The 22,010-nt window shown below is 35.6% G+C and overlaps 1 protein-coding gene across 1 annotated transcript in view; it reads left to right on the top strand.

Moving 5' to 3' along the window:
* Positions 1–20,170, top strand: part of CACNA2D1 (calcium voltage-gated channel auxiliary subunit alpha2delta 1) — a 361,282-nt gene extending 341,112 nt beyond the window's left edge. The window contains exons 33-38 of the mRNA XM_053943262.1: positions 20–72; positions 2,928–2,983; positions 3,141–3,270; positions 4,608–4,720; positions 7,678–7,760; positions 15,610–20,170. Of these exons, the coding sequence (XP_053799237.1) occupies positions 20–72; positions 2,928–2,983; positions 3,141–3,270; positions 4,608–4,720; positions 7,678–7,760; positions 15,610–15,726 (552 nt within the window). The 3' untranslated portion in view covers positions 15,727–20,170. The remainder of the gene's footprint in view (positions 1–19; positions 73–2,927; positions 2,984–3,140; positions 3,271–4,607; positions 4,721–7,677; positions 7,761–15,609) is intronic.
* The last annotated feature ends 1,840 nt before the right edge of the window (positions 20,171–22,010 follow it).

Here is a 22,010-nt window from a genome sequence, read left to right as displayed (position 1 = left end):
TGTTTTTTATTTTTCCCAGCCTACGATAACAGATATTTTGCAGCTTGGATGGTGGGCTTCAGCAGCAGCCTGGTAAGTATGAGTGTGTAGGAAATCTCTATATCCAAACTCTAATTATTCAGTGGGTTGAAACTTTATTTGACTTGGATTTTTTCCTCCATAAAAGTTCTCTAGACCCTTTGTTTCTGCAGTTTCTCATCATGAAAATTCTTAGCTATGTCTCAAACATGACTGTTTTGTCAACAGTTCAATTAAAAACTGCTCTTGACAGGTTTTGTGATTGTGTGTTGTGACTACAAAATCAGCTTCAGGAAGCAGAATTTGGATTAATGGCCTAAGTATAATGGGCAGTTGTGAAGTCTAAATTATCACATTTTGAATTATTGATCACTTTGTTGCCTATTTCAGAATATCATCCTTGCCTTTTTCTAACAAGAAGTCCTAAGAACATCAATGTTTGCTTTTCAGTGAATCATTTTACAAAATACATGAATCATAGAATCATTTGGGTTGGAAGGGGTCTTTAAAGGTCATCCAGTCCAACTCCCTCTACAATAAGCAGGCACATCTTCAACTAGATAAGGTTGCTCAGAGCCCCATCCCACCTGACCTTGAATGTTCCCAGGGATGAGACATCTCCCTCTCTATGTGCAACCTGTGCCATGTTTCAACATCCTCATTGTAAAAAATATCTTCCTTGCACCTAGTCTGTATCTTTCCTCTTTTAGTTTAAAACCATCACTCCTCATCCTACTGGAACAGGTCCTGCTATAGTTTGTCCTCATCTTTCAGTACTTAAGCCCCCTTTAAGTACTGAAAGGCCACAAAGAAGGCTCTCCTGGGAGCCTCCTTTTATTCAGAGTGAACCCCAACTCTCTCAGCCTTTCCTTATGGCAAAAGTATTCCATTGCTCTGATCATTTTTGTGGCCTTCATCTGCACCCACGTACAGGCCCATGTTTTTTCTCTGCTGAGGACTGCGGACCTGACACAGTGTTCAGGTGGGGTGTTTTAACTTTTTCACAGCCATGGCGATTGACACTCATATCAGCTACTTCCCTCAGCACCACATGGGAATAAGTAATTGGCTTTGATGTGGTGCTTTTGCTGTGGTGTGAATTGCACCCTTGGAGACTGGTCCTTTTTCTAAAGCTTCATGATACTTTTTTTCTTTTTTTTTAATAATAATTACCAAACTGGAATAAATTACCTCCTTTATGAAGCTAAGAGTTAAAGTATGTAGCAGCTGAAAAGCTGTATAGTAATTTTCTCACAGAAGCACATTGAAGACTGTACGTTGTTTTTTATTGTTGGTTACATTTAGTGAACAGGAAGATAAATAATCTTGGTTTTCTTGAACAACAGCAAGCCTCAAAAATTGGAGATGGGCAATAATCCAGAAGAGAAACTTGATTTCTTTTCAAACAGAGAAACTTCAGTTTATCAGTGTTCAAATCAGACTCAGTGGTCTGGTCTCAATTTAGACCTGAGGTTTATTTTGTGTGATGTTTAACTTGAAAGCACAACATTAAAGTACTTTACTATGGCCATGTTTTTAATGGAATCTAGGTCAGAAGCAGGCAGAGAAGGCCATTAAGCAAGCAAAATGAAAAGAGATGACCAAGAAATGGATTCAGTGAGGCACCTGGCAAAAGCAAGTACAGGGAAATAAGAGAATCCAGGTTATTAAAGAAAGCTATAGTGTTTCAGGCAAAAAATGTGGGATAAAGGTGTGAGCTATCATTTTCAAAATTTATATGGGATACATCAGCATTTGGTTAAGAGAGTACGTGTCATTTCTCCTTCATGCTCCTTTAAGTCAGGAGATTTAGGATTTTTCCCAGGCTGCCTTTTTTGTTCAGTTCCCTGTAAATTCTGAGGTAAGCCATTACAAAGGAGTACTATTTTCTGTCAGCAAATTGCATCACTATTGAATAGAATCAGGTCTCTTCTGATCCATAACTGCTCTGTGCTGTCCCTCTGATGATTCAAGGCACAGAGCCGTGGATGTGAATCCAGAACTCCTTCCTCCATGGGGAAGGTGACAGGCATATTCAGCTTCTTTACACAGGAATCACACTAGAAAAGGAGAAAAATTTTCAGGTTGAATGAAGTTATACAGTCCCTTCTCTCTGTAGAACAAGTATTAGAACAGCATGAGATGAGATCGGGTCATATTTGTGGGTAGAAGAAAGCCTAAAACTTGACAACTGAAAAATACAACTTAGGAAGTTGCACTTCCTGTTTTGGCAGGCTGGTAGAGGAGAAAGGGTCTGTGTGGCAAGCTGGTACCTACTTTAAGTAAATAAAATTGTAAAAAATGCCATCATCAGTGAAGAAAAAAAAAATTATATAGAGCTCTTCAAGCTTAAGCATTTTGGCAGCATATATAGGAAGAAAATGGAGTGCATACCTCAAGAGCAAGAATAGTGATGATTTGAAAACTCAACTGTTACAGTAATGCTTTTTAAAATATAGTATACCAGTGTTGATCCCCTTCACAGAGATTTAATGAACCTTAATCAGTGTAAAGTATCTATTTCAGGAGTATGTTCCCTGAATGTGTTAGGAAGGAGTTCCAGTTGGTTTAAGTTGTAGAGAAACACCAACATGCCTCTTTCACCTCCAACAGAGGTATAAAAGCGGGGCAGGGATGGTGTGATAACATTTCCACTATGTGACTTGTGGGCACACATTACAGCAAATCTGACCAGCAGAACAAAAGATTAGTGTGAAAGACCTGTGAAAATGTGGGAAAAGAAAACCAGAGTCACACTGGAAGGTTTAAAGAAACACAGCTTTGATAACTGGCAAAAACATAAACAATTATTGTTAATAACTTATATTTGAGTAGTTTTTAAGTATCCATTAAAATACAAAGAAGAAAAAGAGCCTTTGAAAATAAATATATTGTCTTTCTGTGTTCAGGTCTATCTTACAGCAGCTGTTTTTGAGCTTGACTTTTCCACGGTTCCTTGAAGCAGGTAAGACAAAAGAATGTAAAAGAGTCAACTTTGAGTGAAGTAGAAGGTAAGAATCTGGGCCAGGGGACATATTTGGGTCTCCCCATTATGCCTGTGCCTTAAAAATGTCATTTGTTTGTTTGTTTATTCATTTATTTATTTATTTATTTTATATCAGCTGATATGGAAGATGATGATTTTGGAGCTGCCCTGCCTAAAACAAGCTGTATCACTGAGCAAACTCAATATTTCTTTGAAAACAATGATAAATCCTTTGGTGGGATTGTAGACTGTATAAACTGCTCCAGGTAAAATTTCTTCAATATAAGTAATAACTTTTGGATTGTATTTATTTTACAAAAGATAGGGACACTATTATAAGAAGCAAAAATATATTTTGGAATAATTTCACCAAACTTACATAAGCAGGACAAACAAGAATAGAGGCAGGCAAATTGCATTCTCTTTTTATTTGTTTAGAATTAATTTTAATCATTAAAGAATTGTAGAAATGCTTTAGTCAATGTTTTGTTTTATAGTCTGACCTCCATGAAAATTGTATTTTTATTTTTGTCCCAATTTGTTTTCTTTTAATTTATTATGTCAACTTAAAAGCATTCTTCAATATCCCAAGGGATATGATCTTCTCTAATCTGGTTATGTATCAGAATTTTTGACAGTCAAGAAGATTATGCAATTTATCTTCTAATTTATCTTTTAAGTTGATAGTGTCCATGTTTTAAGAGCCCTGAGTCTAATAAAGCAAACAAAGGGATCATACTTTTTATTAAAAGAATTACTCTCCAGATACCATAAAGAGGCCTATTGAAGATGATATTTAATAATAAGTGAAAAATTTGTATACTTCAGAAACATAGCATCTTGAACCTAAATTTCTGTTTTATACAAGAGCCTGCTGGGGCTTTGTACACATCTGAGACTTCTGAAAACATCTTAGAAATTAGAATTAATAGCCAGATTTCAAAAAAAAAAAAAAAAAAGAAAGACAATATTTCAAGCCAGGAAAGAAAGAGAGAGAGCTTTGGAGAATGTGAAGACAGCCAAAATACATTTTTTCAACTTCCATACTTCCTTCTCCATGTTGCTAGTATGTGTTGAGTTTATTTATAAACTGAAAACAACCCTACTATCTTAAATACCTTTTGCAGAATTATGTGAACATAAAAATACAACAAATACACATCCAATACATGACATGCATACCCCAGGCTTGTCTCTCGCCCTTCTTACAGACAGGTTTATGTTTTGGGGCTTTGTTTGTTTGTTTTTGTGGTTGTTTTGCTGGGATTTTTTCTGTTAATTGATGCTGAACTGATGTTATTTCTCAGTACAGCTACTGCAGTAGCAGTACAGAGCTAGCTATTAACTCAATTAAAGTAATTTTATGCTCTTTTCCATTTTTTTCCACTAACAAGTCTGGTTGAAAAAGGGTACGATGGAAATGTCAAAAAGATTACAAAACTTATTATAAATCTTTCTTACTGTTTGTTAATAAAAAAGATAAACAGTAGCAAGCAGACTAAATCTGTGAAGCTGGATTATTTTATTCCAATACTGTATGTCCTTCTCAAATACGATTTTCCTTACTTCATTGAAACATAGGGTTTTGTTGGCTTTTTTCCAGACTTTATCATGCAGAGAAGATTTCAAACACCAATCTAGTGTTCATTATTAGTGACAGCCAACTGCTGTGCCGTTCCTGTGACCCAAAGCCACTGATGCAAGCGGAGAAGCCGGGTATCCTTTAAAAATCATGTTATTTAGTAGTGTGGATTGATTTTTGGCTATGGGATACTGGAATCTATTTGGGTAGAAATGACCCACTTATCTACGTTATTACCATGGTTGCCACTGGAATACTTGAAATAGCAGGTATTTGTGGGTGATCTCACAAATCATGTAAAGCAGCAGTCATTGAGGTAGAGAGCCAAGCTATTATTTGTGAGAATTTAGACAGAAATGGGCTCACAGGAACTTAAGTTTCAAATAAAGCAGATACAAAATCTTGGGCCCAGGACAGAATAATTGCCCAGCTGGACAGGCTAGGGACAGAGTGACAGAAAGATTTGCAGAAAAAAGCTGGAGGTTCATGGTGGGCAAGAAGTTGACTGTGTTGGCACTGTGTCTTGCAGAGAAGTGGGCTGATCACATCCCAGGCTATGACAGCAAGAGGGTAGTCAGCAGACTGGGAGAACTGATCCATCCCAACTCTTCAGCACTGGTGACTTCAACATCTGGAGTTCTGTGTGCTTCCCAGGACCACACTGGCATACGGGAGGGAGTCTAGTGTAGTGCCACCAAGGAGATTGGCATCTGAGAGCACAAGCAAGGAAAGTCTGAGTGTCCTGGGTTTGTTCAACCTTTAGAAAAGACAAGAGTATGTCTGTCTAGAGAAATAATGAAAAAAAAAGGCCAGGATAAGAGTGTTTGGTCATGAAAAGTTGAGATGCTGCATGTTGGTGAAGGCACTTTAGTGTATGCCAGTGTCAAAGACGAGCTTACTTCTTGTGGTAATTGCATTAGCCATCAAAGGCTAGAGTTCATCCAGCTGCATAGAATTTCTTCAGAGCTGGCTGGAGACATAGGTGACTTACATGCTAGGCAGAGTTCTTGCAACACAAGCATTGAAGGTAAAAGCATGTGAAAGACTGTTTTAATTTACAACCACCTTCATGCCAATCTCTCTGCTTTAGCCTGTTCACTGCAGTAGATAGCTGTGGTGATGGAAATACATAAAACCAATATACACATTCTAGATCAGGAGAAATGCACCTAAGCCATTTTCTTCTACTTAGGCTTGAGGACAGCGTGCCAGAAGTGGTAAATCAAACCATAATTTGGATTACTGTGACAGAACAAGGAAAACAATTAGTAATACCTCCATCCACATCAGGAAGTTAGTTGATACAGCCACTCCCACTCCTGAAAGAAAAGCAGATGGTGGTAGAGATGACTGTGTTTCTTTGGCACAAGCAATGCATTCATAGCCACATTAATAAAACTGGAATTCCATCTACGCTTGGGCTGAAAAGGAAGTTACATTGGGGTGTCATCATAGAACTATGTAAACTTAGCCTAATATTCTAATTGGCTTCAGTCCATGACAGTTTGATCAACTGTTTCCACTGCCTGAATTTATGGACAGCACTCACTATAGAAAATGAAGCATGATGGATGGGAAAGGGCACATTACTTGCATTTCCCTGTGGAGCCCAAAACTACTAGAAAGGAGTAAATTACCTAAAATGGCAGTCAGAACAGCTGTGGAGGCTTATATAGACTAAAGGAACTATTTTATTTTTGTTCAACTGTGCTGTACTAAGCTATTCAACTCTTTTCTGTAACTAAGGTACAATGTGAAATGCAGATGTAGCATAACATCGCCCAAGCAGACAAAATGACCTTTGGGTGCTATTTAGATGATTATTATTACACTTTGCTTCCTTTTGGCTGGTACAGCTTTGCTTATGCACAGTTTCTTGGAGCATTTTTGTGTTTCAACTTCCCTTTCAGCTGAGCCATAGCTGAGAAAAGGGGAGATGAGTCTGATAACATCTGAATGAAGGCAGATGCAGATCTGCAGAAATAAATTCCGCATCATCTTGCCTTCTCTTCCCTTTGGCCTCTCCACTTGTTGCACTGAAGCTGCTGTACTCCTCCATGGTAGTGCATGAACAGGATTGCTTCAAGTGTAAATTAGAGTTACTAAGATAAGTTCTGGCTCCCTATTCTTTTAATAGATTTGATATGTATACTACCTAGAGTGGAATAAAAAAAAATCTTAATATACTGAATGGTAATATGAGCAGGTTTCACCAGAAGGCTGTTTTGCAGTTTGCCATATCCATGCCTTTCAAGTCTGCTGCAATGCCTCATTAGCCAGTGGAACATGTGAAGTACAGTGTGAAGTACACTTTAACACCAGCAATTACAGATTTCAGAGATGTGAGATAAAGCAGTACCTCATATATTCAGTTAACGAAATAATAGCATGTCACTGCTCCTGTTTCTCTCCTGCTGTTCTGCTGGTAGTATGGACAGCATTTTCTCTGTCTGCCTTCATCCCTGACACGCTAATGGGATCTCAGTAGTTCTCCTGTCATTTACTACAAAGCCTACAGTGGCATGATCTTTTCTATGATATTTGGGGTAATATAAGTGTACCCATAGTAGAACCGGTAGTTTTTATAGGGTTTCACTGCTATGTTCAACCTGTATATGACATTACTTTTCTAAAAATGTGTCATTGCTTTTACTGTGTATCTTCATTATAGCGGAGTAACTCAGTGGTAACATAAAATATAACTAATCAACACCATTGAAAGTTTACTGCTTTATGAAATATATTCTGAAATATTTATGCAATGATAAAAAAAGCAATGCAGAAAATGTTAAAAGAACTCAGCTTTTATTTCTGTTTATGGTTCTGAAAATATTCTAAAAAGTTCTGCAGGAGGTTTATTTTCTTGATTATAACAGTATAAAAAAAAGGTATTTCATTTTGATTTATCTAAGTGGTTGGGTTGGGTTGGGTTTCTTGAATTTAAACAAGGAACTGTGTATACTGATGTTTATTCCAGCACTATCTGAATTAGTGTAAATCTTCTCTCCTGCCATAAGAATAAAACCAGAATGTTGATCCTGCTCATGTACAAAGCATGAAAAACAGTGATACTCCTTAACCAGAGAAACAGATGAAGGGCCAAATCCATGTGAAATGGTCAAACAACCTAGATACAGAAAGGGTCCCGAAATCTGCTTTGATGAAGCCAAACAGGTAAAATTGAAGTTGTAAGACTTTAAGACTATCTTTAAAAACAGTTGTAGAGCAGCTTTAGATGATCAGTGAAAACTGTGTTTAAACGTTCCTTGGTGCCTGGTAACCTTTTTATCACTAAACATACTGTTCACTCTAGACCATAGCCACTTTATTTCAATTAACATAAACTTAACAGCTGCTTTCTTATCTGCCTGTCCTATAACCATTGCACTTTCACACATGATTCCCACTAAAGCATTATCTGTGATTGTAAAACTGTATGGTGCTGTGAAATTCAGTTTTTCAATGGCTTGCACAAGTATACAATAATCTTGGCTTAGAAGTAGTATTTTTATAATAATGTTTTGAAATATTATTTAAAGTATTGTCAAATTATTAAAATTTTTTATATGTTTTAGGATGTTGTTTCTAATTCGGCAAATTGTATTGCCTTTAGGTCATGTTCTTAGCAAGTTTAAAAGTGCATTGCTTTACTGAAATCACCAAAACTATGCTGTTTGGTACTTCTGTGTTGAATGTATTAGTTTTGAAAGAGAAAAATTATAACTGTGCCACATACCTAAATTATTTTTAATATTCTTTCTATGTTTCCTTTCAAAGACACAAAAGAGATAATGCTGAATTCAAGTTGTTCAGAATAAATCTCAAGACAAATAGTACTGAACAAAGAAGTGTCTGGCATTAGATGCAATAAATAATTTAAAAATGCATTTCCAATACCTCATGCAATTATTGCAGTGGAAAGATTGTCCCAAACCAGTGCACTTAGTTGTCTATAGCTGTATACCAAAATTTGTTCCAGTATGTTCTCTGCTTTTCTTGTAATGAGGCACAATTACTGAGATGTCGGTAGTATTTAAAAAATTTAGAGAATTTGTATTCAATGCATTTTTCTAGTAACCGAATTTTATTTTTAAAAGGAAATCTTCTTACTTACTAAACAAAGATTAAACAAAGTTGAAAAACCATCCAAAAGCTATCCAGCCATTGTAAATAATCCAAACCATCCTGATATGATTGTGTGTGAAAGTACAACTCTTGCTCACTAGCTTGATGTGCTGATCAGTGTGTAAGTCATGTGTTTTGTAACAGTGGATTGTTTTGATTAAGTTTATTTGCAAAATTTGCTGTGAATCTCTTGCTCTTGGGTGGATGCTTTCACATTAACTCTGCTAACTGCCAGCAATCTGCATGATATCTCATCTTGTATGTCTTTTTTTCTGTGTTTTCTTTCCTTTCCTCTACTTGCTACTTTGCCCGTTATTAATAGGATCAGCCTATATGCACAACGAGTCGTGCCTCTGCCATGATGTCCGCTCCTATCTTCATTTTTCTGCAAGTTTTCATGTGGTGTGGATGGTCAGTTACTTTCTCTAATTTTTTGTTTTGTTCTTGGCTTAAAAAATTAGCAGACTTTTTTACTTACTGAACATACAAAAGAAAACAGAATGAAGCGAGTCCCAAAAGCAACAATCTGGAGTAAATTACTGTTGCAATATTAAGGGAAACTAAATATGAAAAAACCTTGTCTGGAGCCTTATAAATCACTGTTACTAAACATGAGGACCTCTCCCATAGAGCATACAAAAACAAGGCAACCTGTTGGATTTATATGGTTGGATCTTTGAGATTGCACATGTACCAGCTGAGTCCTCATCCTTCACTTCTAAGCATTTTTCCCTTGTCCTTGTTAAAATGAATAGAAGAAAACAATTTTTCACAGATTAAAAAAAGATACAAAGCAAATAGAAGATACAGCATACCTGTGAAAGTAAAGCTTTACTTAGGGGTGGCAAGGATGAGTGTTATGTGTGAGTGTTGCTACTGAGAATGAACACAACAGTTAATGATGGAAGATAATGGTGTGCATCAATTTGGTTAAACTAGGAATTCAGTAAAATAATATTTTTTTACTTCTTAATTTTTGGCGACCTAAACATATTAATTGCCTGATTACAGCAGAAGGTGAGGTTTTGCTTCTAATTAACTACATAAGTAAGTTCCTGTATATTGACCAAGTGCAGACTCTGGGGTTTCCAACTAAAACCTTGGAAATTAGACTGTGTTGCATTTGATGGTGTGGGATTGCATCATGACTTACTGTGCGAGTGACATGTCTGCAAGAGAACTGCTGAGCTAAAGAGCAAAAAATGTGTGTCTGAAGGGGGTTCTAATCAGCATTGCTCTGAAAACCACTAGAGGGAGATACTCACATGTCTATCAAAGTAAAGCAAACTGAGGCAGAACTGAAAGCTTACAGGGCATTTTTCAGATTTAGTGTAATGAAATATTGAAAATTCATGAAATATTGAAATTCACTGAAACTTAGAACAGTCATTTTCACTGTAATTTATATTCTCTCTATACTTAAGGGAAGTTTCAATTAATATATCTTGAACATAAATGAAAATAATCTTTATATTCTGTTTAACAGTTTATTTTTTGAGTAATTTTGAAGTTTCTTATTCTGTACTTAAATGATGTAGTTTCTTGCACACCTAGGAACTTGTACAGACATGGTAAAGGTTGTAGGAAAAGGTGAAAGGCCTTTCTTTAAGCCAATAGTATTTCACATTAAAATCTAGATTAACATCTCATGTTCTTGCTCATGCAATTTGCTCTGTGCATAGCTTTCTTTAATTAAAAAAGCTACTGTCCAAAGTATATATAAGCAGCAGAGACTCACCTTGAGCTGAATTCTTTATGCCCAAAATGTGCTTTCTACTTAAGGTGGGAAGCACCCAGAATATCATTTTAGCTGATAAGCTTTTGGCAGCAGAAAGTTACAAAGGTAATTTTGTTCATCCATCTTGTTTTTAATAACTTTGTGATTTTGGAAATGTGTTCTCTCTGGGCATTAATCTCTGTAGTTATATTAAAATCACTGAAGCCAACACAGATACAATCCAGCTGATCAGGTTCACTAACCTGACAGGTTTTTTTTACTTTTCATCAAGGATAACAAAATAGTCATTATCACTGTCGCCGATGGCTTGCTCTTACTTTGTACATGCACACTGTTTGTTTCTGCCATACCTGAGAATAAAGAAAAGAACTGTACAAGTTTTTAGCCCTCACTGGGAATGTCTTACTTGCATCAGTTTCCAAATATGTCAGTGGGAGCTTTGAGGGTGATTAGCTGTCCAGGCAACTGGATACATCTTGATGGAATTGCCTGTGTCCCCAGTCTGTGCATGGGGAGCTGTACACCTTTGACAGCTTTGTCTGGTAGTCCAGACAAAGGAGGGTAACCCAAAATTTGGGAATGACCATGATTGAAACTGGAAATTACTCTTGAGTAAAAGCAAAGGTGTTCACCATGTAATATGAAACATTTAAAATACATGCTTATAAAAGGTATAACTGAGGTAATCCATTGGTGTCAAAGGCCACATCAGAAGCTCTTTGGGCAGATGTTGTTTTATCCTTTTATAAGTCAGAGTAGCACAGTGGGTTCTGATTAATTTATTATCATTTAAAAACAAATTTTAGTACATTAAATAGTTATAGTGCACTTCTAAAAGAGTAACAAGTATGTTTATATCCTTAGTGTATATGTGTATATATATATATTTGTAGCTCGAAGTGTATTTTTAAAATTTGGGACTGGCAGTGTCTTCAAGGAAATGCTGATATATAGCAATGAGTATGTTGTTTTGATACTTAAAAATGAAGGTATGGTTTTATAAAAGCAATAATTTCCGTCCTGAAAGTGCTGAATAATTTTCATAGCATGTGATGTTGTAAAAGAGCCTTATCTAAAGTTGTTATAGTAAGGCATGAAATGAAGAAGATGACATTTGGATTTGACACTTCTCTACCTCAAACATGCAAGGAAATTTGATGCAATTAATGCAAGAAATTTCTCAAACACTTCTGGTGAAATGAAAGCAACTTACAACAATTCTTTCCAATTTCTTTTACAATTCTGTCTCTCTTCAAAGAGAATTTATACACAGACATAATTTTGACGACAACAGAGAGAGGACATCCCCAGTTGATCTGTTATTCAGGATTTGTGTGATTAATGTCATGGGCTGGAAAATTTCAGTGAAACTGCTTAAAAATAGTTCAGTGTCTAATTGCACTAGAAGAGGTAAAGATAAGATAATGTAAAGAGAAGATAAAACAATGCTGTATATCTTTGTTGTAAGATACTTCAGAAGAAATCTCAAAAATAACATTAACATGAAACAGCTGAAAAGTTTTCTTAAAGCTCAAGAAGAGGAGAAGCGTTTTTAAAAAAGGCATTTTGAAGACCATTCAAAACTGACATTTTTCTCAATCTGGTTTTAAATTGGGGATGGAGTCCAACTTATTTCAAGGAGACTGTTGATTGTTTTAATTCATGTAAATAAACACACAATAAGATTTTCTCCTCTTTTTTATTTTATATTTCACATTTCCTGTAGTTTTGATAACAGTGAGAGCACAGAAGAAAATTACAATGTGAAATTCTGTGAGGAAAAAAAATAATTTAGATGGGATTTACTGTACCTTGTTTGTCACTACTATTTTTGTTTTAGCTTAGGACGCAAAAGAATTAACTGATTCCAGAGACAATATTTAGAAATTGTTCTTGGCAGAACTGCTGGTTTACCACTGCAAATTGCTCTACAAACCTCAGAAATTCAATGTGTCTTTGATCAATATGAGGTTAAAATCTCACTAAACTTGAAATATGTGTATAAACCTTGTATACTTTTTGTGCAGTGCAGTTTAATGCTGCCATTCATAATAAGACAATGCCTGTCCTGCATGAGGCTTCCAAGATATTTACTACTGTTGTGAATTGTGAATCCTTTAAAAACTTCTCTGTGTAGTCTTAGGGAGAGGGAAGAAGATACTAAGATACTTCATTTCAACCCAATAGGAATATTACATTGTATGACTGATGGACGTAAGAGCGGTTGAGAAATTGTGGTGTGGTTAAAAAAAAATCTCATAGAGTAAATAGAAATGAACAGAATGGAGGGTGTTTTCAAAAAGATATGGTGGTAGGATTAATTTATCAACCTAATTTGCAATATTTGGTCTAATACAAGATGACGTAAGCTGAGTCCTGTATAACTCTATATGTGGAGGCCTACTTGCTTTCTATCTATACTGGATGCCATTTTCACTATGAAGGTATTTTCCCTTCATGCTATGCACAGTTTTGTTTAAGACCTTCAGTTTACTACTTATAGTCTCCAGACATCTCCTGTCTGTTGGAAATTTTAAATCTCCTGCTTTGCTTTCAACTCTTTCTTCAAAGATGACTCTTCTAAGTAATTTCAGTGACAAGAATAATAAATACCAAGAGGTAACACTGAGTACCATTCACTGAATTCATGTGAGAGGAAACCTTTACTGATAATTCTGTTTTTAATCGTAGTCACTGTGAGGAAGAAGCAACAGGGTTATTTTTAAGTGCTTTAAATAGAAATAAAGCTGCATGACAAGACACAATGCAGATGCAAATAGTGACAGAGCCAAACTAAATAAACCAGAATGTTCAGTGCATCTTGAAATCTTAGCATCCTAGTACAAATCTGGTGCAGCAAAGTTCACTTAGGACTTCTTGTTGAACAGAAACCTTTGGAATTTTGAACTTGTAGAATGCAATCAACCAAAAAGAAACAAAGCCAAAAAACCAAACCAAACCAGACCAAACCAATAACAACAACAACAAAAAACACAAACAAAACAAAACAAAACAAAAAAAAAAAAAAAAAAAAAAAAAAAAAAAAAAAAAAAAAAGCAAAAAGTCTAAGCCAAAACTATACAACTAAATTATAAAGCTAACACATGACACAGATATGTCTGGAAAAAGCTACGGTTAATAAAGTATGGCAGCCAACATGAGGTATTTGCTTTAGGACAAAATGAATTTTTGTTTTTTTCTAAGGAAATTGAATGCTGATTTTTTTTGTTGTTGTTGTTTTTTTGGGGCTTTGGATTGTTGGTTTTTTTTTTGCATCCAAGTTTCTAAAGGAGATTCTTGGTGAATGCTATAATTCCTACTAATGTACTGAGTCTATTTTGTCTGCTTTATCTGATTTTCCATATTTTTTCCCAAACTGTTTTGGAAACCTACCAGCTTTAAAGAATGCATTGTGTGCAGAATAAACAACATTAAAATTCTCATCAACTAAAGCTGGTGTAAAGAACTCATTGAAGGCCTTTGCTATGCCCTGTAATTTCCAAATTCTGTCTTTACACCTCTGTTATGAAGGAGTTGCCCTAACATCATATTTGACTTTGTGATTTTAATTTAATGAAAAATTCATATTATCATTTCGGTGTATTCTGCAGGGAGGTTACAAAAAAAACCATTTTATCCCACTCCGCATCGCTCGTTTCCTGTTTATATCTGATCTGCCATTTTTATGTACTTTCTTTTTCTTGCCCATTTGAGTAAACTTGATGTCCTGCACTGCTATTCTTACAAAGCTGGGAAGTTTTGCTTAAGGAAAGCAAAATTTGCTTAAGGAGATTTGCTAATAAATTAAAGGTTGTTTAATGTCTCTTTCTTATTTATCCCGATTGTACATTTTATAGACACACACACGAACACACATACCCCAGCCTTTTCCAGGGTATATTAATTGCATATGCTTCAGTGGCGTGTAAGTCTGAACCAGGAGCTTTTCCCTGTCTGTTGGCTTTACTTTCTGTTATACGTATTTTATTTTTTTTTTTTTTAAGTTCTGTGCCAGCAGCCAGTCTCTGTTACTGTTCAGATTCAGTTGTCGGTCCTTCCCTTCACATATTGCTCCTTTTCAAGAAGTTTCCCCAGTTGCTAATATACCTAAATTCCTTTCCACCTACACTGTTTTCTTGCCCTTGGAGGCTTGGAATATTTTGGAAAATGGAAAGTGTCTTTTTATACCATGGGTACAGAATACTGTGAAAACAAAAGACCAGATATTTTCAGCCTTCAGAGCTACCCATGAATCTCAGACTTCTCAGAAAAAGCAGTGAGAGGAAAATTTTCCTGGTGTTTTAGGTACTAATCAGAGTTTGTATCAGTCTTGAGAAACAAGATCTAAGGTGTTACAGGCTCCAGAACAAGTATCAAATTTATTTCAGCCAGACTAATGAATAGGTTCATCATGTGAAAGGGATTAAACATTATAAGCAAAGTGAGACCAAAGAATAGCAATTATTGGTGGAGAGGAATGAGGAAAAGTGGTGTGATTGCTGTGTGGCATAAGGAATAGTTACTGATGTATGACAACAGTGCAGCTCAGAGAGAGCTTCAAACTGCATCAAGCATGTACAATTAGTGCAACAGAAAATTTCCTTCTCATACTTAAGTAGAGCACCAGTGGCAGAGAAAGGATTTTCATTCTCTTTGGTCATATCTTCACCTGCAGACCATATTCATTTTATTGTGTGATCATTTGATGAAATGGACATAAACATATTTTGGTATTTGTTTTCTAAACTTGAAAAGTTATCTGTTCTTCTGTCTTTTCTCACAATAAATTCATACTCAGAATCTTAAAATGAATGCAATTTTAAGGAATATAGATGGTGTTTACTGAGGCCCCCAGGTATATTCCATGGCATTTCTTGATTGATTGTGTAAGTATCCCATCTAGTTCATAAGTTTGTGCTGTAAACCTTGAAGGTATTTAATCTTCTCATGTTTATAGTTAAAGCAATAATGCCACTCTTTGTATCTAAAATCAGAGGGACTTCCAGGAATTATGTTACTGTTATTTTAGCAAAATAACATATATAAGACCAAAAAGGATGCCTCAATGATAATTCAAAATGTTGAAAACTAAGCTTTTTTAGTTTGCTTCTCAAGCAGCTTTAATTAATATTAAAATATTTCTTCTCTTCTTGTCGACAGGAAGATTCGGCTGACTGCGGTGGGGCCTCTGGTCTGAGTCCATCACTGTGGTCTATGGTAGCAATTCAGTTGGTCCTGCTTTGGCTGTTATCTGGCATCAGACACTGCCAGTTATGACCTTGCTAAACCAAAACCTGCATAACTTAATCAAGACCTGGCCAAAACGATAGCCTCAGTTTCATTTTCGAAAGGGTCAGCTACTGAGACAGCAGCAGAACAGCAGTGCTCATGTCTGGCTATCACGCATTGTGAGACTCATCGAGGCACCACGATGCCTGCATGTTGGAGTGTCAGATCCTTAACTGTGTGTGAATGCTGCATCATCTATGCCATCCAAACAGATTTCTGTACCTGCCTCATAGGGGAAATCTAAAACCTTTTGTTTATTCATTTGTTTGTTGTTGTAGTCTTGATGACTTCATGTAAAAGGGCTCCCCTAACAATAGCTTATGTATATGATTTTCATTTAGATAAGCTTTGGATATCTTGAATATTTATATTCTTTTACATGAACAGTTGTTTAAAAACCAAAAAGAAAAATGACAAGGAAAACGTTCTCCCCAGTATACATTACTAGCACCACAATGGCTGCTTTTAACATCACTTTTGTCCAAACTTGTTGAGTAAAATGAAAATATTGGCCAGTCTTCACCAGAAGTTCAGCATGACTAGAATGTTTTATGAAGAGTGGTTAATTTTCCAAAATTAATCCTACAGCCAGCTAAGCTTTGGTAGGTTGATATTGTATGTAGAAAAGAGGGAAGGGAGGAAAACTACTGTTTTTCAAAATACAAAGGTACTGGAGAGTGTAACTAAAAAAGTGATTTTCATCTTAAACTTAGTGTAATCTTCTGTCAGAAAAAAATTGCTAATTTCAATGTAATATTCACCTCCTTTTCACAATGCAGTTACATATAAAGCTAGTAGAAATTCTTCAAAGGCTGAAACAAAAATGCTTGTGAATAAAAAATGTCTTTGTGATATTTGAATGTTGGTTTCCGGGGGTATTTTGCATGATGATGATGCTAAGCTATTGTTTTTCAGTTTGTTTTCTTTGATGGTAGAGTATAGTTCATTGAAAAGATAACAGAGTGATTCTTGTATTGTGTGAGAAATTGAACATTGCAATGTGTTGCAATCAAATCATATTACATTATATTATGAAACAGAGCTCTGAATATACTGTGCAATGAAAAAGCTGAGAAAATAGGGTAAATATAGCTATTGTAACAAAAGGGTTGAGGTGGATTTTTTACGGAATAGCGATCTCACATGAAAACCTGTGTACAGATATTTTAAGAATATAAAAATCAGATTTAACACATTTATTTTTGGAAGTATATGTTCTCTAAGGTTCATATCAGGTTCCCCCTTTGTTTACTTCATATAAACCCACCTATAATATTAAAACTTATGCTGTTGCTATTTATTATTGAAAATAGCATATTTAACAGCAAAATGACCTGGTTGCTGCAATTAGAAAAAATATAAACAAATGGGGAGCCTTGAATCTATATGTATGCACATTGATACTTGATTGTGAATAATAACTCTAGAAGTTGTTTTTATACAACCTCATTGGTGATACAGGTTGGTGCAGTAAATTACAATATTACAGTGTAGCATAGTGTTGATGCAAAATATGATTTGCGCTTTTTTTTTCTAGTTTTCAAAACAAAACAGTATTGCAAGACAGCTAAACCAATGAATGTGCAACTCTGCTGGTATTGTACAGTTCTGCTAACTACTGCAATATGCAAATATTAATATGGCACAATACACTAGCTCTTTAAAAAATAAAAAAAATGCAAATCATCAGTATGTATATGCTGGCAATTGATTGAAATAATTTTGATCATGACAAAAGCTTAAAAAAATGATTGGGCATGCAGTAATATCCTATTAAAACTGAAGAAGCTACTCAAAGCCATAGCATGGCTTGAACAATCTACTGCAGTTGTATTCTCATGGCTGGTTCATTGTTTTTCATGTACCTTGGCTCCAGCTATGTATTTTCTTATGTTTGGGAATACAGTGAGTGAAAAACAGAAATCCTGACCTTTTGTTCAGTGATAAAATCTAGATTTAAAAAGAAAATACACCTAGCAATGTCATGGGGTTAAAAGTACAATTAACTGTCTTGGATGACTTCAGGTCCTCCTCAGGGAAGGTGAGCTAATGCTTATGATAAGGGTGAAGATAAACTTGGAGCTCTGCCTTCCAGTCATAGTGCTGCAGTGCTCACTCTAGCACCAATTACCACCTGATAAAAAAATTGGTTTGAGTGTTTCTTATAACAAGACTGAATCCAGTAATTTTCCTTAATGTGGTCAATTGATGTTTTATGGAAGGAGCAAGTTTTCTAGGATTAGGCCAATAATTACTGCACTCACTGCTTTTACTCTGAGGTTACTTTAAATACTCATTGGTTTGCGTTGTGCTCTTTTATTTTCATGTTAGTATAATAAGTTCTCTATAGTTTTCACTTAGCTTCCCTAAAGAAACCCTTCATGGACAAGTTGCACTGTTTAAAACACTTTGCTTATGCTGGTAGGCCATATTCAGAGTTACTCAATAAACATTTGATTAGAGTTAGTTGGAAGAAAGAAAGATGGCACAAATTCATGCTGCCACAGGAAACATCTGTGGCTTTTGCTCTCATCCCACTTCCCTTAGAGTGCTCAAATGCAAAAGGAGGGAGAAGCTCATGCCACGTAGACACACAGCCCTCCTGGATGATCCAAAGAGAGAAATGTCCTTTGTTCCTCTTCTTCATCCCTCTATATGACCTGAAGAGATGTGTTTCTATAGAAACATTTAGCCTTCCAGCTAACATTATAACATTCTATATAAACATTTAGCAAACATGATATCCATCTTATTAATACTTTAGAAAGTACTGAGTATTTTAAATACTTTGAAATTATATATTAGAATATATTCAAGTGATTGTCAAGATTTTTTTAAATACCCCAATATCTGCAAAATGAAAAAAACATAGACTGAAAGTGCAATCTGAACTTTAGCTATCTCAAAATGTGAATACCAGTCTGATAGAAATAAGTCGCATGAATAAATACAAATTCTCATGCAGAAGGTTATCCTTACTCTCACAGTGTATCATAGTCATCTTCTTTTGTCTTTGAAAGAAGAAGCTTGAGCCTAAAATTAAGGTATTTTAAAATATGATATACTGTAAAAAGTTGTGGGTTTTAAAGTCAGATAAAAGGCTCTGTTGATGGTTGCTCAACTCCTTTAAATAGCACAAAGGGAACTGTTGTGACTGGTTCAGTTCACACAGAAATCATGCAATGTATTGTACATCTGACAAAAAGTTGTTACAGCATGGTACTGTGCAAAACATGATCTGAGAGCTTAACATGAAAGGTTTCTTTCTAGTTTTTTCTTTTAAACAACCAGCATTACTGCCGAAACACTGACCGTGGTCCATATTTGTAACAGGTTTTTAACATGACATAGCAGGTCTGATTGACAAGATTTTTAGGTCCTGTACCTTTAAGACTTTAGTATAATCTTTTTCATGTTTCTAATGCTTGAGGCTTTACTGCTTAACTTAACAGAGACAACAGTGTTGCTGCCATTTGTAAGTTTTCCTACAATATTCCTTTTATTAACTTAAAACCTGGCCTTACTGGTTTCAAATAGGCAGTATCCCTTTTAAGTGACCTTTGCAACCCAAGTGTTACTTGCTGTGGTTGAGAGCTTTTTGCTGTCACTGAAGAGACATTAAAACTTGTTTTCCCATTAACACATAACAAACATGCTTAGTATGACTTAATTCCAAAACACAACCTCAGTACCACTGATCCAAAAATTCAGATGCTAGTACATTGGTTATTAAGAAATATATTAATGCCTACAAGGCATTGCAATGCACTCAAGTGTTTTTGGAATGTCAGCCTAAGGTGAAATCTTAATAACTCCTTTCCTAGGATAAATTTTACCCTAATTTCATCAGACATCCAAGTCTTTAACAAAGGCTACATTTATTTTTATTTTGTTCATACCACAATGTTAATATTGTTAATACTCATTGTACACTATTGTAAAAAGATTAAAACAAAGCATCTGAATACAATTCAAGACTTTTGAAAAGTTAGCCTCACCCTGTTCCCAGCTACTTGCATCTGTCCTGTTTATGGTTTAAAAGAAAAACATCATCTTGAAGAAATATTTCACTGAGGCTAAAGGGATACTGTCTTGTTCAGATGCCATGAAATTGCGATTGTGATCTGACAAAGCTGTCTTCTCTTCTTGTGTTGTATGAAATGTCTGGATCATGCTTTCTGGGATATTTTTATTGAAATGCTCAGTGTGCGTTTCTGCAAAAAAAGACTTGGTTGCTTATACAAGGCAAGCAGGTCTTTCTCCCTTTTCTTGTGTTCTCTTGACACTTTTGTGGAACTTGACAAGCCTGGAAAAAAATTTTTTTGTAAAAATTTGTACAATAATGTTATAAAAAAGTTTATAATCCTAGAACTGTTGTGTTAATTATTGTGCAAAAACAGTATATTCAGAATAAAAGTTTATCATTTAAAATCAACAACTATTTTATTGTTTATTCTGTATGATAAAAACATGTAATTAAGCCTATATTATTTGCTATATAATACTTCTGAGTTTAATATAATTATACCCAAGTGTTTGTAGAGAGTGAAGACAGTGACTTAACGCAGGTCTTCATGGGGTTCAGAAAAGGATGCACAGCAACCTTCATTTCTGTTTCATTTGTGACTGTGAAAATTAAAAAAAAAAAAAAAAAAGTGGAGAAAATATAACCAATGACAAGTGGGGGTCTGTAAAGCCCTTGGTAAAATAAGAGTCTGAGACAGCTCGAGTATCCTGTTGTCCTGAAACAATTGCTTTCGGAAGGGTTGCCATTTGCAAACTTGTAAACACTGATGAAATCCAAGGGTTCATTCACATGGAGAAGCAGAGTAAAATCAGATGGCTCAGATGGGCCCTGCTCAAGTTATTGTCCCCACGTCTGACCAAAACTGAGTCATGATTCAGTCAGCTTCTGTACTGCTGCTGTTCTTAGCTAAGGACTATAATTAAAACGGATATATGTATCTCAATAAACAGGCTTGGGGTGCTCAGGAGGTGCTTTGCTGGGTTTCAGATTTGCTGCAGGGGCACTGGCAATCTCTGTCTGAAGTGCAGGGCAGAAGGCTGCAAGTAGCAACTGCTTTAGAAGCCTGAATTTAATCCTTGACTGCAAATGTGACACAGCCCAGAGAGAATGGCAGTTGTAAAATTCTGATGGATTTACTGGATCCCTGAGGAGTAGATAAGAGAATAAGAAATCAAATGCAGATTCTAGTGCTGCAAAGTAATAGATCACCCATGTGGAAATGCTACAAGGCAGTGCATGACACTGTGCATCAACATCCAGAGACTACCAGCCTCAACTAGATTAAACATTGCTTCCTAACTACATGATTATCCCCACATGCTGAACTCACTCTACCATGTTTTCTGTAGGCTGACTGCCATTGAGATGTAGAAATAAATAAATCCCCAAAATCCCTTTCTTGTACATCTTTAGTTGCTGTATTACAATGCACTAGTCATTAAGTAAGAGAAGACACTCTTGGACAACACAAGGTTTTTCCCCCACACTTCTGGAACTTATAAGCATCTTTGACCTCATCAGTTTGATATGGGAATGGCTGCACTGCAGTGAGATACTCTATATTCATCCCTTGTGCAAATCAACCCAGAATGCAGTTTGCCTGTCATATTGTATTATTTTGAGAGATGACTTCACATTGTCCAATGCAGCTCTATTGCTGCTAACCATCTACAGAAATCAAGACATTATATAACACAAATATTACAAAATGCCTTTGTTGTCACATCTATTAGTCCAGTGCTCCTTGTAATGCTTGACTGAAAAATATGCCCACCCTAACAGGTACATTTTCTCTGTTGCAAAATACATCAAGAACAATGTCTCTCTTTCCAATAATCTCTTAGGAGCTTTTGTTCACAAAATGTATATGGGAGAAGAGGAAAGAAAGATGGGACTTTCAGGAGAATGGTTTAATCTAAATTCTAACTGCATTTCTTCTACTTGTTTTAAATATTTAATAATTTCTCTCTTTATCAGATTGAGAATATCACATTCTCAGGAGCTGTCCTTTCCTTTTGAAACCTTGTTCAGAAACCCAGACACCTTTTTGTGGAATCTTCCCTTTTAATAAAGTATCTGCCTCTCTTCCTTTTGGGGTTTTTAACCTTGTTTCTCCTTTTGGGTGTTACAAATCTTTCCTTGACTAGATCTCCAAGTGTACATCCCATATTGTGTAGAACAAGTATTTGAACTTGGTAGTAAGTGTTTTCTTTGGGGAAATGATAAACATGTTTATCATTTGTTT

The sequence above is a fragment of the Vidua chalybeata genome, chromosome 5 (assembly GCF_026979565.1).
Source record: "Vidua chalybeata isolate OUT-0048 chromosome 5, bVidCha1 merged haplotype, whole genome shotgun sequence".
NCBI classification, from domain to species: Eukaryota; Metazoa; Chordata; class Aves; order Passeriformes; family Viduidae; genus Vidua; species Vidua chalybeata.
This window is presented reverse-complemented; position numbering and strand designations above follow the sequence as displayed.